We start from the raw sequence: 19,257 nt of genomic DNA, 5'->3' as shown, positions 1-19,257 counted from the left end.
GACAGTGAGGAACACTATCAAAGCTTGCAGTGGGATTTGTACCAACTGGAAAAATGGGATGAAAATTGGTAGATGGAACTTAAGGCAGATAAGTGTGAGGTGTTGCACTTTGGGAGGACCAACTAGGATAGGTCTTAACACGATGAGCAGTAGGGCACTGAGGATTGCAATAGAACAGAGGGATTGGGAATACAGATTCATAATTCCTTGAAAGTGGCATCACAAGTAGATAGGATCATAAAGATTTTGAAACTTTGGCCTTCATAAAACAATGTATTGAGTATATGAGATGGAATGTTAAGTTGAAGTTGTATAAGGCTTTTGTGACACCTGATATGGAGTATTGTGTGTAGTTCTGGTCACCTACCTACAGGAAAGATGTCAATAAGATTGAAAGAGTGCAGAGAAAATCTTCAAATATATGCATACAACAGGCTGGAGGAACTCAGCACGTTGGACAGCATCCGTGGAAACCAGCAATCAACGCTTCGGGCCGAGACTCTTCATCAGGACCTGCTGTGTTCCTCCAGCGTGTTGTACGTGTTGCTTTGACCACAGCATCTGCAGTGTACTTTGTGTTTACTAAATCTTCAAATATGTTGCTGGGGCTTGAGGACCTGAGTTATAGGGAAAGGTGGAATAGGTTAGGACTTCATTCCCTAGAAATAAATATATAAAATTATTAGGAGCATAGGTAAATGCAAACAGGCTTTATCCACTGAGGTTGGGTGAGTCTAGAACTAGAGGTCACGGGTTAAGAGTAAAAAGTGAACTGTTTGAGTGGAACTTCTTCACTCAGAGGCTGGTGAGAGTGTGGAATGAGTTGCCTGTGCAAGTGGTGGATGCAGGTTTGATTTCAGCTTTTAAGAGAAGTTTGGATAGATGAATGCATGGGAGGGGTATGGAGGGCTCGGTTCCTGGTGCAGGTCGATGGGACTAGGCTGATTAATGATTCAGCACAGACTAGATGGGCTGAATTGCCTGTTTCTGTGCTGTTGTGTTCTACGACTCTGAGTCTATCATACTGTATTATCATATTCTGATCATGCTGAACCTTCCATTGTGGGTTTGCAGAGAGAATGGGTTTGGGAAACATGCCTTCTCCCCAGGAACAAGGTTTCAAATGTTCTGATCTGTATCACAAGCTGCCAGAATTGCCATTTTACATCTTTGCTGTTCTACTTGGCTCTGTAAGTCACTCCTGGCCAACTGTCACTCCTTATAATAAAATCTGTCAAGTCGAACATTTACCGCATTTGTGGTTGCAATTTACACTCGCAATAAAGCGCCGGCCTAGTTAACCAGCTGTCAAAGCTTTGGCACTCTGCCATTTGAAATTGTGTGCCTCTGCTTGCCTTTTAATTCCCCTTCCTTTTTGGGCTCCCTTCCGCTTGGCTCACCGATACTGGTCGTGAACCCTTGCTCTCGAGTTGAAACCATAGGGAGAGCCGGACTGCTGTTCTGTTCAGATTCCTGGCTGGGGAGAAGCCAAATGTCCCAGACTTGGAGAGATCTGTTCCTCAGGCTTTGCAGAGGGTGCAGAAGAGGTTTATCAGGGTCCTGCCTGGATCAGAGGGCATTGCCTATAACAAGAAGTTGGACAAGCTTAGGTAGTTTTTTCTGGAGTGTCAGAGGTTGAGGGGAGATCCAATAATAGAGGTTTATAAGATTATGATTAAGATCAGATAGAGTAGACAGACAGTATCTTTTTCCCAGGGTTGAAATGTCAAATACCAGAGGGCAAGTAATTAAGGCAAGAGGGAGTAGTTTTAAAGGAGATGTGAGGGTAAGTTTTTTTTTAGCACACAGAGAGTGGTGGGAGCCTGGAATGTGCTGCTTGGGGTGGTGGTAGAGGCAGATACATCAGGGACTTCTAAGAGGTGTTGAGATGGTTGCATGAATGTGAGGAAATGGTAGGATATTAACGTGATATAGGCAGAAGAGATTGGTTTGGTTGGTCATTTGATCACTGATTAAATTGGTTCAGCACAACATTGTGGTCCAAAGGGCATGTACTGTGCTGTACTGTTCTGTGGGCTGTGATCTAAGCTCACTTATACCTGTTTGTTTCTTTCAGTCACTTGGGGGGGGGGGGGGGAGAAAAAAGCTCTCGGACCCACTGTCTCTGACATCAAGGAGGATGTCTGCACCGGATCAGTGGGATTACTGGGGTTCTCCTCCAATATGTTTACATCCCAAAGATCAAGAACCATCTTTATTCACCATATACATTTCCACATACAGTAGATTCTGATTAATTGAACCATCACTTAATTGGGACAGCTGCTTATTTGGAGCAACTCTTAAAAGAACAAAAACAAATTGAGGGTAAAAAAGCCAAGAGCCCCTTTGTTTGGGACACTATGCCGCTTCATTAGGGTAGGAGATAGTCAGTCGTGCACTTGTGCTGTCTTTAGACAGTACACCGTGCTTAGAGCAAACAGCTGTGTGTGCTTATCCATTTGGGCCGACGGACGCCAATTCAAAAAGCAGTCATCTTTGATCATTTTGTTAATTTGACTTTAAAATAATTTTTGAGACCCTTGCCATGAAAAGATTTGACGCTAGCCAAAAAAATTATCCTACTGAACCAAATTAAAAGCCATTTGCTTAACACCAATCGTCGTTGGCTGGCACAGTTAATGGGTGTGCTGAAATCTACAATTTGATATATCGGCAAGATAAACTGCGAGAAGAATGGGCATTAACGAGGACCAACAGGGCACATCCCAAAAATGAAAATGTAAAGATAAGGATCCTGATATTGAAGCGAACCTCAATCAATAGTTTTCTGTTCTAACTGCTGTCAGTGGAGCAATGTTTAAAAAAAAGTCAGAGGAGATGGCTAAGAAGCTGGGTCATGAAGATTTTAAGCAACAGATGGTTGGCTGTCTCAATGGAAGTAAAAGCATTACATTAAATTCAAGAGAGCACAAGGCAAGAAAGATGGAAATCTACAAAACTCTCCGACTTGTTTCAACAATTTTGTGCAGATGATATCTACAATGCCAGTGAAACAGACCTTTTACTTTTAACATGCCATGTCAGACATATCCCTTTGCTACAACACTATCAGGTTCAAAGAAAGCAATGGATCATATAACTCTGTTATGTCATTCAAATATGTCAGGAACTGTTAAAAAGAAATAGCTAGTTATTGGGAAAAACATTAAACCATGATGCTTTAAGGGCTAAGAAAGGATAGTTTATCAATTGAGTACTATACCAGCGTACACTCGATGAATCCCTCTGTCAGTAATCATTTTATAGTACTGTAGTAATACTGACAGTGTTCTAATTTGTTCTGTATTTCACTTAAATTACACTGTTATTTGTTACTCAGTTAAATGGAAATTTGTTTTCTTTTTAATATCTTTTTAACTATTTCCATCAAACTTTGGATAATTTGGACAAACGCTTAATTGGTCCAAAACATACTGGTCCCGATGTGGCCCAATTAACCAGAATCCATTGCATCGGGAATTAGCTGAGATATGCTGGTGCAACACCCAACTAAAACAATATTCAACACTTATAAGAGTAAAGAATTGTGCAAAAAAAAACATAAAGAGGCAGGAGAATGGAGTTGAGTGGAATAATAAATCAACCATGATGGAATGGCAGGGCAGACTTGATGGGCCAAATGGCCTAAATTGCTCCTATGTCTTATGGTCTAAACTACAGACATGGACTAAAATGTGTATACATTACAATGTAAAGAGCATTATAAAAAGGGTTTAAAGTGTTTACGGTGCTGTGACTGAGGTAGGAGAGTGGGGTGTGATGGCTGGCTTGAGTGGTTGATTAGATTAACTGCCTGGGGGAAGAAACCGATGGCAAGGTTTTTGTTCTAATTGTCCTGTAGCACTTTCCAGAAGGGAGCTTTTGGAAAAGAAGTACTGCTTGATGGGCTAGTTGACCAGTGTGGTGGAATTTGGGGGTTGAGGTCGAGAGAAATGATGGGAGAATCGGAGTGGGATTAGTGTAAATGGGTGCTTGCTGATCGTGGATTCAATGGAACAAAGGGCCTGTTTCGGTATTGGATGACTCTGCCCACACCCCTGACTTGCAGATGCATCAGTGTTCTTTCATTATCATTGAGCCAGAAACCTGGAGCTCTCCTCAACACACACAAAGCACTGGAGGAACACAGCAGGTCAGGCAGCATCTAGACTTGCTGCCCGTTATGTCTAGAGCAGTGGTTCCCAACGTGGGGCGTATGCCCCACGGGGGGGGGGGGGTAATTTGATTTTTGAGGGGGGCAATTCGAGAATGAGTTATTAATAGTGAATTTTTTCTAGTAAGTCTGTGTGAGTATGAGTGTGTGTGTGAGTTAATACATATGTGTATATACAGTATGCATACATAAAAATACTTGTGTGTATGTACATGTGTAATTGCGTATGTACTGTATATATAGTGTATCACCATCATTACAACCATCAAATGGCTTTCATAATTAAATTAATGAATTGACTGATGTAGGAAGGAACGAATGAACAAGTCCAAACGCGTAAGAAACTCGTACGAGGTCGCGCCAATGCTGCTTTTTGCAGTAGCTTTCGGTTCTTGGTGGTGTGAAGGTGTGTACATTGCGTCATCTCTTTTAAACAGTGTATCTGTCTTTGTATGCTGTAGAAACGAATCGGCATTGTTTTATTTATTTATTATTATTATTATTTTCATATCACTTAATGTTCTTTTTTTTACAATTTCTTAGTAATTTCTTCCTCAGAACTTTAACAGTCCTTTGGTTGTTTTATTTTTCTCTTTCATGAATGCCATGTTCTTTGGAAGCTTGTTTAAACCAAGTTAATGGTTTTTTAGGCTTTCTCCAGGTGAATAGGAGTTCACTTTTTGAATAATAAGAATTATATATCACCACAGGGGGCATCAGGATTTTAGAGGTGATTAGGTGGGGCATGGCCAAAAAAAAGGTTGGGAACCACTGGTCTCGAGCTTCAGGCAGCATTAAAGGTCCCGCATCTGTCTGTCCTTGGCCAATCAGTTGTGGAAGGATTCTTCATTGCTGTTTCCGTAATAATGTTGTTTTACGGGTCAGGATTGTTAGCCATGAGCTGAACCTCTGAATCTGAAGGACCGGTGGACCACTCTTCGTCTGGCCTCTGCCCTTTGACCTGTTTGGCATGGGTGACCCCACCAAGAGTCAAAGCACAAAGCCCTGACTCCAGCCAACGTAGCTCTCTGAGATATTGAGGCACCCAAGCCTCAAAACCGTACGGCAAGGTTGTAGTCCTCTTGGAAGAGGCAGCATCTATTGAGAATAAACAGCCGATGATTCAGGCCAAGATTTTTCATCGGGGTTCCTGATGTAAATGTCAGCCTGGAGTGTTGACTATTTATTCAGAATTAGGTTTGTTATCATACAAACCCCATTTCCAGAAAAGTTGGGATATTTTCCAAAATGCAATAAGAACAAAAATTTGTGATATGTTAATTCACATGAACCTTTATTTAACTGACAAAAGTACAAAGAAAAGATTTTCAATAGTTTTACTGACCAACTTAATTGTATTTTGTAAATATACACAAATTTAGAATTTGATGGCTGCAACACACTCAACATAAGTTGGGACAGAGTTAAAATAAGATTGAAAAGTGCACAGAATATTCAAGTATCACCGGTTTGGAAGATTCCACATTAAGCAGGCTAATTGGTAGCAGGTGAGGTATCATTACTGGGTATAAAATTAGTGTCCATCAAAGGCTCAGTCTTTGCAAGCAAGGATGGGTCGTGGCTCACCCCTTTGTGCCAAAATTCATGAGAGAATTGTTAGTCAGTTCAAAAGGAACATTTCCCAACGCAAGATTGCAGAGAATTTAGGTCTTCCAACATCTACATTACATAATATTGTGAAAAGATTCAGAGAATTCAGAGACGGGCAAGGTCAGAAACCACTGTTGAATGCGCGTGATCTTTGAGCCCTCAGGCGGCACTGCCTAAGAAACCGTCATGCTACTGTGACAATTATAGCCACCTGGGGTTGGGAGTACTTCAGAAAACCATTGTCACTTAACACAGTCCATCGCTGAATCCAGAAATGCAACTTGAAACTGTATTACGCAAGGAGGAAGCCATACATCAACTCTATGCAGAAACGCCGTGAGTTCTCTGGTCCCAAGCTCATCTCAGATGGACTGGAAAACTGTGGAACCATGTACTGTGGTCAGATGAGTCCACATTTCAGCTAGTTTTCAGAAAAAAATGGGCGTCGAGTTCTCCGTGCCAAAGATGAAAACGACCATCCTGATTGTTATCAGCAAAAGGTGCAAAAGCCAGCTTCTGTGATGGTATGGGGGTGCATCAGTGCCCATGGCATGGGTGAGTTGCAAGTATGTGAAGGTACCATTGACTCTGAGGTGTATATTAGGATTTTAGAGAGAAATATGTTGCCATCAAGGCGACATCTCTTCCCAGGACGTCCACGCTTATTTCAGCAGGACAATGCCAGACCACATTCTGCCCGGGCTACAGCAGTGTGGCTTTGTAGAGACAGAGTGCGTGTGCTTGACTGGCCTGCTGCCAGTCCAGATCTATCTCCTATTGAAAATGTATGTCGCATCATGAAGAGGAGAATCAGACAACAGAGACCACGGACTGTTGAGCAGCTGAAGTCATTCTTGAACAAGCAAGAATGGACAAAATTTCCAATTGCAAATCTTCTACAATTAGTATCCTCAGTTCCAAAACGATTAAAAAGTGTTATTAAAAGGAAAGGTGATGTAACACAATGGTAAACATGCCTCTGTCCCAACTTTTGTTGAGTGTGTTGCAGCCATCAAATTCTAAATTTGTGTATATTTACAAAATACAATTAAGTTGGTCAGTAAAACTATTGAAAATCTTTTCTTTGTACTTGTGTCAGTTAAATAAAGGTTCACGTGAATTAACACATCACAGATTTTTGTTTTTATTGCATTTTGGAAAATATCCCAACTTTTCTGGAAATGGGGTTTGTATGTCTTGAAGTTTGTTGTTTTGGAGCAGCAGTAGAGTGGAAGAGTTTAAAACATTACTACAGGTTACAATATGAAACATACAAATAAATTATTAATAAGGTAGAGTTAATGGATCATTCACAAATCTGATGGCAGAGGGGAAGCAACGGTTCCTAAACCATTGAGTGTGGGTCTTCTCCCTGTAGCAGTACAGTGCAATACATACAAAATAGTATATATTACAGTGAGTATATATTTTAAAAATAAATCATGCAAAAGGAGCAAAATAGCAAGGTAGTGTTCACGGGTTATGGACTGTCCTGATGGAGAATCTCGGCCCGAAACATTGACTGTCTATTCCTCTCCATTGATGCTGCCTGACCTGCTGAGTTTCTCCAGCATTTTGTGTGTGTTGCTCTGGATTTCCAGCATCTGAAGGTTCTCTTGGGTTTATGATCTTTTTTCCAACTGTGTCTTCAGGAGCAGTTTAAGAAACTGACTGCACATGTGCTTCTCGAGGCCAATAGGGGTGGTTAGCAGTGCGCATATCCTGAGAATAAATGGTTAGTGTTATGGGTTACTTGGCCTTGAGGGAGGCAGAGATGCAACTGGTTTAGGTGTTTTTCAGTGAATTCCCCCTGTTCCTAGTCTTCAATCCCCAGGGCCAAGTAAGAAATACACCCTGAATTCATTCAGTCATTCTCTTTTCTCCACTCTCCCGTCGGGCAGAAGATATGTTTGAGAGCATGACTATCTATCCCTCTGTTATCAGACTCATGAGTAGACCTCTCAAACTCGTAATAAGTGAACTCTTGATTTCCCAGTCTACCTCATTGTGGCCCCTGCATTGCACTTTCAATGTAGCTCTATCGCTATATTCTGCATTGTTTTATCTTCCTACCTTGATCTACTTGTGTATGGTGTGTCAAAGTCCAAGCAAAACTTATTATTAAAGTATGTTTGTGTTGCTATATCGTACATAATGAACTGAACTGATTTCACAACCTACAGACTCTCTTTCAAGGACCCTACAACTCATGTTCTCTGTATTATTTATTTATTATTATTGATTACTTTTGCATTTGCATCGTTTGTAGGTTATACTGAATATGTCTGGACTATTTTGATTTTGTGTTTTATATTCTGTGTTTTTCCGCTCTTTTTGATGCTGGTTGTGCAATTTGTTTTTTTCTGTGAGGCGGGTGTGGGGGCGGGGTTGTGGTTTTTCTTTGAGTGGGCTTCATGATGTTTCTTTATTTCATGGCTGTCTATGGGGAAGGTGAATCTCAGGGCAGTATATGGTAACATGGGTACTTTGATAATAATTTTACTTTGAACTACCTTGAAGTTCAGTTTGCAGCTGGTGGACCGGTGTGAGAACATCAGCCTAAGTCTAAACTTGAAGAAGAGCAAGGAAATGCTTGTGGACTTTAGGAAAGTGCCGATGAACCATCGTGGCTGTTCCATAGAGAGCGTTAAGTGCCCCAAGTTCCTGGGAGTTTGTGTCGCAGATGACCTCACCTGGTCTCTCAGTATCACCTCCCTGACTAAGAAGGCACAGCAGCACATCTGCTTATGAGAAGATTCAGGCAAGCAGTGCTCCCCACCACACACCCCCTCGTCTTACAGGAGCACCATTGAGAGCGTCCTGACAAGTTGTACTTTCATTTAGTATTGGAACAGTAAAGCAGCGACACAGAAGTCCCAATAAAGGACAGTGAAAGAAGGACAAAAGGATCATAGGGCTCTCCCTACCTGCCATTGGGGATATTTATCAGAGCACTGTGTACACAGGGCCCTTATTATTATCAAGGATCTCACCCATCCAGCAGCCTCTTTGACATTCTACCATCAGGCAGGAGACTCTGATGCATAAAGACAAGAACGGTCAGGATGGAAACAGTTAAGCCACTTTGATTTTGAACTCGGCCATATCGTATTCGAAGTGTCGCTGGTTAATCTGTACCCTACAATATTTCATTTTTTGCACTTTTCTTTTTATTTATGCGTAATTCGTCTGTAGACTTAATTCTTACTTTCTGGAGTTATTGTGTGTTATGTGTGCTACTGTGCTTTACACCCTGGTTTGGAGAAATGTTGCCTCGTTTGACGGTATACACGTACATAGTTAAATGACAATAAACTTGACTTGACCTCTCTAGATGGCATGCAAACAGAAACTTTTTGGTGTATCTCAGTCCATGTGCCAATAATAAAGCAATATGGAACCAGCGAGGTGTGAATGGGAGCAGGAGGGGAGGGTCAGGAGCATGAAATAGACATCGAATGGAGATCGCTGCAAAACCGAACCCAGTGTAAGCTGAAAAGAAAAACAGGAAATGTGGCAGGATGCTGATTTAATGAGGCCAGGCAGGAACTTTGCAGCCCGATCAGTGAAAATTCTGTGTGTGTAAGAGAGAGCTATAAATTCTCATACAAGGGTAACTTTCCACCACACTGTGTTGCAACTTTTTTTTAATGGTTATGGCATAAACAGAGAACAATATTACCTAATCTACTCTTCCTACCTCCCCCCCCCCCCCAGAATTTCAACCCTACTCTCCTGAAACTGGTGACTCATACCAAAATCCGTCGATGTTTATGTTCCTGATTACTGACCCGTGTTGGCAAATGTAGACATTGATGCTGGGTGTCTGTGTGTGAGTGAATGAGAGCTCTTGTAATGATGTCCATATTTGAGTGTGCGCGTGTATGTGAGACTACCAACTTGACTCCTCACGTGAAAGGTAGTCACTTGCAGACAGTCTTTCAAATCTCTTAGTATCGTTCCCTTCAGTTAGTCCTGACGAAGGGTCTTGGCCCGAAACGTCGACAGCGCTTCTCCTTATAGATGCTGCCTGGCCTGCTGTGTTCCACAAGCATTTTGTGTGTGTTGCTTGAATTTCCAGCATCTGCAGATTTCCTCGTGTTTGCACTTGCAGACAGATAGCATTTGGCTGTGTAGTTGTAGTTAGTTGGTCTTGAAAGACTGAAAGACACTTTGCTTGTGTGTTGTTTTGAGAGGCTAAAAAAAAGTGAAACTTGGGCCGACTATTGTTCTAAAATCAGGAGCTCTTATTCTAAAATGGGGATCGCTCTTCCACAGAGAGATTGAATTCTCCCACCATGAACAGCTGTTCAAAGCAGCAAAATGGTTAGCAGCTGTTCAAACTGAATTGTACTCTGTGTATTAGTGTGTCTGTGAATGAGAGAGAGAGAGAGAGAGAGAGTGTGTGTGTGCGCATGAGAATGTGTCAGGGAAGCCTTCAAATCATGTTGACAGCCTGACCATAATTTTCAGTACAGAACCTTCTCAAACCCCTTGCTGATGTGGACATTTCCGATTTGTTTTTGGCTGATTCTGGTCTTGCAGCCTTCGTTTCAAATGTAACGAGATAGTATACTATTAAGACCATAAGATATAGGAGCAGAATTCGGCCATTTGGCCCATCGAGTCTTCTCCACCATGTCATCATGGCTGATCTATTTTCCCTCTCAGCTCCAATCTCCTGCTTTCCCCCTCATATCCCTTCATGCCCTGACTAATCAAGAATCTGTCAACCTCTGCCTTAAAGTATACATAAAGACTTGGTCTCCACAGCTGCCTGTGGAAAAGAATTCCACAGATTCACCTTTCTCTGGCTAAAGAAATTCCTCCTCCTCTCCATTCTAAAAGGATGTCCCTCTATTTTGAGACTGTGTCCTCTAGTCTTAGACTTTCCCATTGTAGGAAACGTTCTCTCCACATCCACTCTATCAAGGCCTTTCACCATTTGATAGGTTTCAATGAGGTTACCTCTCATTCTTCTGAATTCTAGTGAATACAGGCCCAGAGCCATCAAATGCTGTTTGTATCACAAACTGTTCAATCCTGGAATCATTTTTTGTGAACCTCCTTTGGACCTTGTCCTGTTTCAGCACATCCTTTCTCAGATAAGGAGCCCAAAACTGCTCTCAATATTCCAAGTGAGACCTCACCAGTGCTTTATAAAGACTCATCATTACATCCTTGCTTTTATATTCTAGTCCTCTTGAAATGAATGCTGACATCGCATTTTCTTTCCTTATCACAGACTCAACCTGCAAATTAACCTTTAGGGAATCCTGCACAATGACTCCCGAATTCCTTTGTGCCTCCGTTTTTTGTATTTTCTGTTCTTTAGAAAATACTCAGACCTTTCATTTCTGCAACCAAAGTGTATGACGTGCACTTCCTGACACAGTATCCCAACTGCATTTCTTTGTCTTTTCTCCTAATCTGTCTGTCCTTCTGTAGCCTCTCTAGTTCTTCAAAACTACCTGCCCCTCCTCCTATCTTCATATTGTCTGCAAACATTGCAACAAAGCCATCAATTCCATCATCCAAATCATTGGTATGTAAAGTAGAATCCATCCCAACACAAACCCATTAGTCACCAAGCAGGAAAGGTTCCCTTATGCCCACTCTTTGCTTCCTGCCAGTCAACTACTGATTTATCCATGCTAGAATCTTTCCTGTAATACCACAGAGTCATAGCTTGTTATGCAGCCTCATGTGTGGCACCTTGTCAAAGGCTTTCTGAAACTCCAAGTACACAACATCAGCCAATTCTCCTTTGTCTATCCTGCTAGTTATTTCTTCAAAAAATTCCAACGGATTTGTCAGGGAAGATTTTTCCTTGAGGAAACAATGCTGACTTTGGCCTATTTTATCATATGCCTCCAAGTACCCTGAGACCATATCCTTAATAAGTGACTCCAACATCTTCCCAATCATTGAGATCAGACTAACTGGCCTTCAGTTTCCATTCCTCTGCCTCTCTCCCTTCTTGAAGAGTGGAGTGATATTTGCAATTTTCCAGTCATCCAGAACCATTCCAGAATCTACTGATTCTGTAAAGATCATTACTAATGGCTATATAGTCTCTTCAGCCACCTCTTTCAGAATCCTGGAGTGTACACCATCTGGTCCAAGTGACTTAGTCTACCCTCAGACCTTTCAGTTTCCCAAGAACCTTCTCCCTAGTAATGGTAACTTATCGTAATTCATGACCCCTGACACCTGTGTAAAGGGGGTTTCTTCTTTTTTCTTTGTTACTGTGTATGTAATCAAACGGGCTTCTTTTGTTTTGTTAAAAGCAGGAATGTTTCTTTGTTGCGAGAGAGTGCTGGGAGAATTGTATTCCTTTGTAAACCAAATGGGGATTAATGTTTTTTTCTCTGAGTATGTAAGCTTTTGTCGACGGGCTTTTGGGGAGATCGGTGTGAGGGGGTCGAGAGAGAGGACGCAATGCTGTAAGCGGGGTGAGGATCGGACCCCAAGAGGGGGTCCGAGGCCGGGAGGTACTCCGAGGAGGGGGGCATGAAGCTAGATGTGCTTGGTTGACCACTCAGAGGGTCCTGAGCTGCGAGTCGAGGAGTTCGGAGGGGATCGAATGGTGGCCAGAAGACTTCAGAAATTGAGCTCCAGCGGTTGTGCACGAAGTGGTTTGGACTTTGATAAGTTTGGCGCCTTTTCTTTATTTTTTTCTCTTCATATATACTGTATTGTTATTAATCACTTAGTTATAGTAACCTTTATTAATTGTACTCATTTAATCGCATATGGTGTACTGTCTGTTTTTGGGCGAGGCGGGGACATCACACAGCATCCACACCAGCTGATTACCCAGTTTGGCGGGGCCAAAGGCTGCTCCCCCAGACGAAACGAGCTGAGCCAGCCTGAGGCAACCCAGGGGGTTACACCTGGAATTTCCACCATACTGCTAGTGTCTTCCACAGTGAAGACTGATGCAAAATACTTATTCAATACATCTGCCATTTCCTTTTCCATCATTACTACGTCTCCTGCATCATTTTCAAGTGGTCCGATATCCACTTTCACCTCTCTTTTACAGTTTATGTATCTGATGAAACCCTTGTTATCCTCTTTAATATTATTGGCTAGCTTGCTTTCATATTCTGTCTTTGCCTTTTCAATGACATTTTTTTGGTTGCCATCTGTAGGTTTTTAAAAACTACTCAATCCTCCAACTTCCCACTAATTTTTGCTCTAATATATGTCGCCTCTTTGGCTTTTACATTGGCTTTGACTTCTCCTGTTAGCCACGGTTGTGTCATTGTGCTTTAGAATATTTCTTCCTCTTTGGGATGTATATATCCCCTGCCTTCCAAATTGCTTCCAGAAATTCCAGCCATTGCTGCTCTGCCGTCATCCCTGCCAGTGTTCTTTTTGAACCAATTCTGGGCTTTCATGCCTCTGTAATTCCCTTTACTCCATTGTAATACTGATGCATCTGATTTGGCTTCCCCTCAGATTTCAGGGTGAATTCAGTCATACTATCCTGATGAAGAGTCTCAGCCCGAAACGTCGACTGTACTTCTCCCTATAGATGCTGCCTGGCCTGCTGCGTTCCACCAGCATTTTGTGTGTGTTGCTTCAATCATATTATGGTCACTTGTCCCCTTGGGTTCTTTTACCTTAAGCTCTCTAATCAAATTCTGGATCATTGCACAACGCCCAATCCATAACAGCTGGTCCCCTGGTGAGCTCAACCACGAGCTGCTCTAAAAAGTCATCTTGTAGGCACTCTAGAAATTCCCTCCCCTGGAATCCCGAAGCAATCTGATTTCCCCAAGATCACCACTCTGACAACACACTGCGGTTGCCTCTGTCTTCCTTTAATTTGTTTTTGCTAATCAATCCCAAACACCGATTGGTGGCTGGCCAAACCTCTTTTTTGCTGAAGTGACCTGCTGCTGGATCTTCTCCTCAGTCAGTAAGCCTCGGGCAAGACTTGGGCGGAGGGGAGTTCTGACAGAGGCTTGTAAGATTATGAATGGTATAGATAGAGGAGACAGAGTATTTTTCCCTCAGGATTAAAATGTCTCATACCAGGAGGCATGCATTTAAGGAGGAAGGGAGTAATTTCAAAGGAGATGAGACACACGTTTTTTTTTTAGGCAGAGAATGGTGGGTGCCCAGAATACACTGCCTGAGAAGGTGGTAGGGGCAGATACATTAGGGACTTTTAAGAGATGTTTGATAGGCAAATGAACATGAGAAAATTGGAAGGGTATGGGTATAGTGTAGGTGGAAGAGATTAGTGTAGTTAGCCATTTGATTTCTAATTTATTTGGTTCAGCTCATTGTGGACTGAAGAGCCTGTTTCTTTGCTGTACTGTTCCATGTTCTATGCTGTCACTGTTGGCCAATATTGTGAGCAATTTTGGGCCCCATTATCTCAGGAGGAATGTGCTGGCCCTGGAGAGGGTCCAGAGGAGGTTCGCAGTATGATCCCGGCAATGAAAGGCTAATCATTTAAAGAGCATTTGATGTTTCTGAGCCTGTACTCAATGAGTTTTCGAAGGGAGAGCTCATTGAAAGGATGTTTCTGGGAGTAGTTGAGTCCAGGGTCTGGGGGCCCAGCATCAGAATAAAGGACTGACCCTTTTAAAATTGGAGAGGAATTTCTTTCATCAGTGGGTAGTGAATCAGAAATTTATTGCCACAGACTACCGTGGAGGCCAAGTGGTTAGTGTATTTCTGGCAGAAATTGATAGTTTCTTGATTGGTCAGAGGGAAAAGGTGGGAGAATGTGGTTTAAAAAATCATAACGATTTAGGGACCTACACTGGCCAATTTGAGGACAGCGAGATTCCAATTGCCTCAGTGATATAACTGGGCAAGTTGTCAGTTTTAGTGAGGTTGGTTAAGAGCTAAATATTGACGGGGATATTAGAACAACTGTCCACTTCTTCAATACTGCCGGAGGATGGTGCCGGAGTCCTGGGTCTTGAGCAAGTTTTAATCGAAGTGGTTGTGGGTGGGACTGTGGTTCACGTTATGATTGGTTCTGGTTCTGGCTGGTCCTTTATTTGTTACTATTTTGTGTGATTTTGATCGGGGCGGACTGGCTCTTTGGCTTGCAGATAACAAAGATGCAGAGTTAGGTTGGGCTCAATTGAATATGCCTAGACTTTTTCAATGACTTTATGGTTTGGCATTTTATATTCTGTGTTTTCTTGTTCATTTTTTTGCCATTTGCGTAATTTTTTTTTTGCGTGTTGGGGAATTGATAGTTTTCTTTGTATGGATTCCATGGTTTGTTTTGTTTCGTGGCTGTCTGTGGGGAAGACTTATCTCAGGGTTGTGTACTGCATACACACTTTGATAATAAATGTACTTTGAATCTTTGATGGAGCTGTTCCTAAAAATTTTGAGTGTGGGTCTTCAGTCTCCTTTACCTCCTTCCCAATGGCAGTTATTAGAAGAGAACATGTCCCAAATGTTGAAAGTCCTTAATGATGGATGTTTTAAGTAATTTAGGAGAGAACAGGACAAATTCCTTTGTATTACAGGACCTCTAACATTAATGGAGACACAAGGGATAGCAGATGCAGGAATCTGGAGCAACAAGCATTGAGCTGAAGGAACTCCAGGTCAAGGAACTCAGTCCCTCATGCTGCAGGACTTTGACCTGAAACATGGACAATCCCTTTGCTCCAGCAGATGTTGCTCAGCCTGCTGAATACTTCCAACCCATAGTTTGTTGTCTAACATTAGTGTTGTCTGATGGCTATGGTCCTAGCAGAGTCCAGTAAATATTTTGAAGTGAGGATCTTTTGTCTAATAAGGGTTATCATTGGGTTTGTAGGAAGACATGGACTAACTCGATGGGTTGAAAAGTCTGCTTGTTTCTATGAATGCTTTTAAATTTCATCCTTTAAGGAGGATAGAAATATCTGTGATAGGGTGAGATCAGGTCAGATGGGTTAGATGGTGATTATGTGTCACCAATGGGGAAATCTTTTTCATGGATTCTTATGCTCTGCGTTTTCCTTTTGCAGACTTGCAGCCTGTCACTTACTGTGAGCCAGCCTTCTGGTGCTCCATAGCGTACTATGAACTGAACCAGCGAGTGGGGGAGACCTTCCATGCCTCACAGCCTTCTCTGACGGTGGATGGCTTCACTGATCCATCCAACTCTGAGCGCTTCTGCCTAGGGCTGCTCTCCAACGTGAACAGAAACGCAGCAGTGGAGCTGACGAGAAGGCACATTGGTAAAGTAACTGGTTGATTGTTGTAATTCCCACTCTTGAATGTGGTGCCCCTGCCTGACGAATATGCATTGGTAATGATTCCTTCCAACATGTCCCTGGCTGATCTCCAGCCTCCAGTCTCTGAAACAACTTCATTCCAAGTATGTACCCCTTTCCTGCCCACATCTTCTTATTCTGGCTTCTTCCCCTTTCCTTTCCGGTCCTGAGGAAGGGTCTCAGCCCAAAATGCTCAGTAAATTCTCCTCCATGGATGTTGCCTGAGGTGTTGAGTTTCTCCCGAATATAGTGTAGGTCGTTCCAAACTTTTGATGACTCCGTCCTGATTTGCATAAAGTCATCTCTCACTGACTGAGAGATCACTACCTAACATGGTATCTTTCTGATCACTTGAACCTCCTTCACATATAGTACAGCAGAGTACAGGCCCTTCTGACCACAACTTTGTGCCAAACCTCTCTTTCACAAGAGCGCACCATTTTCTATCGTTCATGTGTCTATCTAAGTGTTTCTTAAATCTGCCTTGACCACCATCGCTGGAGCATGTTCCATGCACCTACTATTCTCAGTGTTTAAAAAAAAGCTACCTTTGACATTTCCCTTGCACTTTCCTCCATTCACCTTAAAGTTATGCTTTAGAAGTTAAACATTTCCCTTCCCTACCCTTGACACTGCTCCCTAGAACAGAGGTTTGTGGATCTGTGGAATTTGTTGCCACGGTTGACGGTGGAGGCCAAGTTACTGGGTACACTAAAGGCAGAGATTGATAGGCTCTCGATTGGTAAAGGTGTTAAAGGTTGTGGGGAGAATGCTGGACCCATCAAGTCCAGGCCAAACCGTTAATTCTGTCCAGTCCCATCAACCCGTTCCTGGACCATAGCCCTTCTGGACTGTGCTTCTTGCCAGTGTTCCTCAGCTGGGTAAGTACAAGCCTGGGTCATTTGTTGATAAGCTGAGATCTACTGTTCTACCTCCCTTTCTGATTAAAACTATATTTGGGAACTAAATATTCTTCAGTAGTCAACTATCAGCTTCAGGTGCTAAACTTGTATCTGTGCTGTTTGGAGAGAAAGTGGAGGGGGGGGGATATTTGCTCTGAAATCGTGGTGTCTTGGCATGGATGAGGGGTAGGGAGAAAGGGGTAGAGAAAGTGGGGGGGAATATTTGCTCTGAAATCGTGGTGTCTTGGCATGGATGAGGGGTAGAGCGCTCTTGGCATGTTTCAGGAGGTAACTGGAAGATGCCAAGGAACTTTTTTTTTTCATTCATGGCTTGTGGTGTCATGGGCAAAATTAACACTGGTGGTCCATCCTTATTTGTCCTTAGTCTGTGTATTTCCCAAAAGGGAATAAGATACCAGGTGGCCTTTCACAATGGACCAGTGGACACATGGTTACAATTACTTACTCCACATGGGTAGCATGGTAGTTAGTGTAATGCTTTACAATGCCAGCAGTCTCGAATGGGGTTCAATTCCTGCTGCTGTGTGTAAGGAGTTGGTATGCTCTCACTGAGACCACTTGGTTTCCTTCCAGTGCTCCTCATTCTAAAGACATACAGGTTAGCGTAACACCTGTGTCGTGTTTATCTTGTCTGACTGGTCATCACACTCTTTATGGGAAAATCAAATTAAATAGCGCTACACTAGGTGATAGTAGCCACCAGAAGCTCTTTTGGTTATTAAAAAAGCATATACAAAATATTTACATGAGCAAGAATAATTCAAAGTTCCAACATTCTGTTCAATATCCAAATCTCAGATACCTAATAAAAAACAAATTCCTGCTTAGTTAGAATTAGTGGTATTCATTAGAATAACCTTTGTTTCTCCAATTTCTCTAACTAATTAGATCTAGTGTTATTCCCTGAAGGTTTACAGACTAACCTTTCCTTTTTTTTTTAAATCCCTAGTTAGTTAGAAAACTAATTGAATTCCTATTCTCTAGTATTATGGTTAACTTTAGTTTCAGTTCAAGTCAGTATGGCTACAAATTCAAATTCAAAAATTATATATCTATATAGTGTAACGCCTTTCACAACAATTCTCCAACATCACAACTTTTAAACAAAGTAAATCTCATTCAGTAAATTATCAAAGTCTTTGCAAGCATAATCAGTTCTTGCAGAAAATCTAATTCAGATCCTTCGAATGAAAATAAACTTGTATATCCAACCGTATTAGATCCTCTATGCCATTAAACATTTCATTCCCACGCTGTTTCTTTGATCTTGGGTGGTTTGCCATCTTGTTTCTTCTTTGATTGGATGAAATAGTTGATCATCCATGGACAATCGAATCACAAATTTACACAAAGAAACCTGTCCTGTATACAACAGGATTACAATCCATAAGTTTTTATATACATTGTTATATCCGAACATTTTTCAGTTACAACACTGCTGAACATATTTCACCCCCAGATTTATACACTTGGAACAGTAAAATTTTAACTCACCAAATCCCTTGGTGTGAACATAGAAATTTACAGCACATTACAGGCCCTTCAGCCCACACTCTTGTGCCGACCATGTAACCTACTCTAGAGACTGTCTAGGATTTCCCTACTGTATAGCCCTCTATATTTTCCTGAACTCCATGTACCTACCCAAGTGGCTCTTAAAAGACCCTGTGGTACCCGCTGGCAGTGCATTCCAGACACCCACCACTCTCTGTTTGAGAAACTATCCCTGACATATTTCCAAGCAACTTAAAACGGTGCCCCCTCGTGTTAGCCATTTCAGCCCTGGAAAAAAGCCATTGGCTATCCACATGATTAATGCCCCTCATCGTCTTATACACCTCTATCAGGTCACCGCTCATCCTCCATCGCTCCAAGGAGAAAAGGCCAAGTACACTCAACCTATTCTCATGAGGTACACCCTTCAATCCAGGGCAATTTAATTGAACTAATTCCCAATTACACTGTAGCGAACTTGGGCACTTGCCTATGCCAATATGTCTCATTACAGCTGCTGCTTGTTATAGCTGTAGCTTCAATAGATCTTTTATCACCATCGTCTCTCCTCCAGGGGTTTCACTCCGATGTTTTCAAGTAAGTTAGGGTACTTACTAATTCACTACAACTACATTCTACAACTACACTACTAATTCCGCCTTTAACAGTTTATATCTTTAGTTTCTAAAAGCTTGCTATGTTTCTCTCGCTTCCCCGTGCTGTGTCAGCCATGCCTTGTTCTCACATCGCTTTTTTTACCCCAAGTTCTTTTTTAAAATTTAATAAACCTTGTTTTCATCCC

At 42.1% G+C, this 19,257-nt stretch overlaps 1 protein-coding gene across 3 annotated transcripts in view; it reads left to right on the top strand.

Moving 5' to 3' along the window:
- The window catches only part of LOC132382612 (mothers against decapentaplegic homolog 3), a 140,728-nt gene that overhangs the window by 95,540 nt on the left and 25,931 nt on the right, over window positions 1-19,257 (top strand). For all 3 annotated transcript variants that reach the window (XR_009508422.1, XR_009508421.1, XM_059953009.1), the window contains exon 6: window positions 15,790-16,002. Coding sequence is in view for 1 of the 3 variants with exons in the window: in XM_059953009.1 (XP_059808992.1) it covers window positions 15,790-16,002 (213 nt within the window). In the remaining 2 variants the exon portion in view is untranslated. The remainder of the gene's footprint in view (window positions 1-15,789; window positions 16,003-19,257) is intronic.

Source organism: Hypanus sabinus, chromosome 28, assembly GCF_030144855.1.
Source record: "Hypanus sabinus isolate sHypSab1 chromosome 28, sHypSab1.hap1, whole genome shotgun sequence".
NCBI classification, from domain to species: domain Eukaryota; kingdom Metazoa; phylum Chordata; class Chondrichthyes; order Myliobatiformes; family Dasyatidae; genus Hypanus; species Hypanus sabinus.
This window is presented reverse-complemented; position numbering and strand designations above follow the sequence as displayed.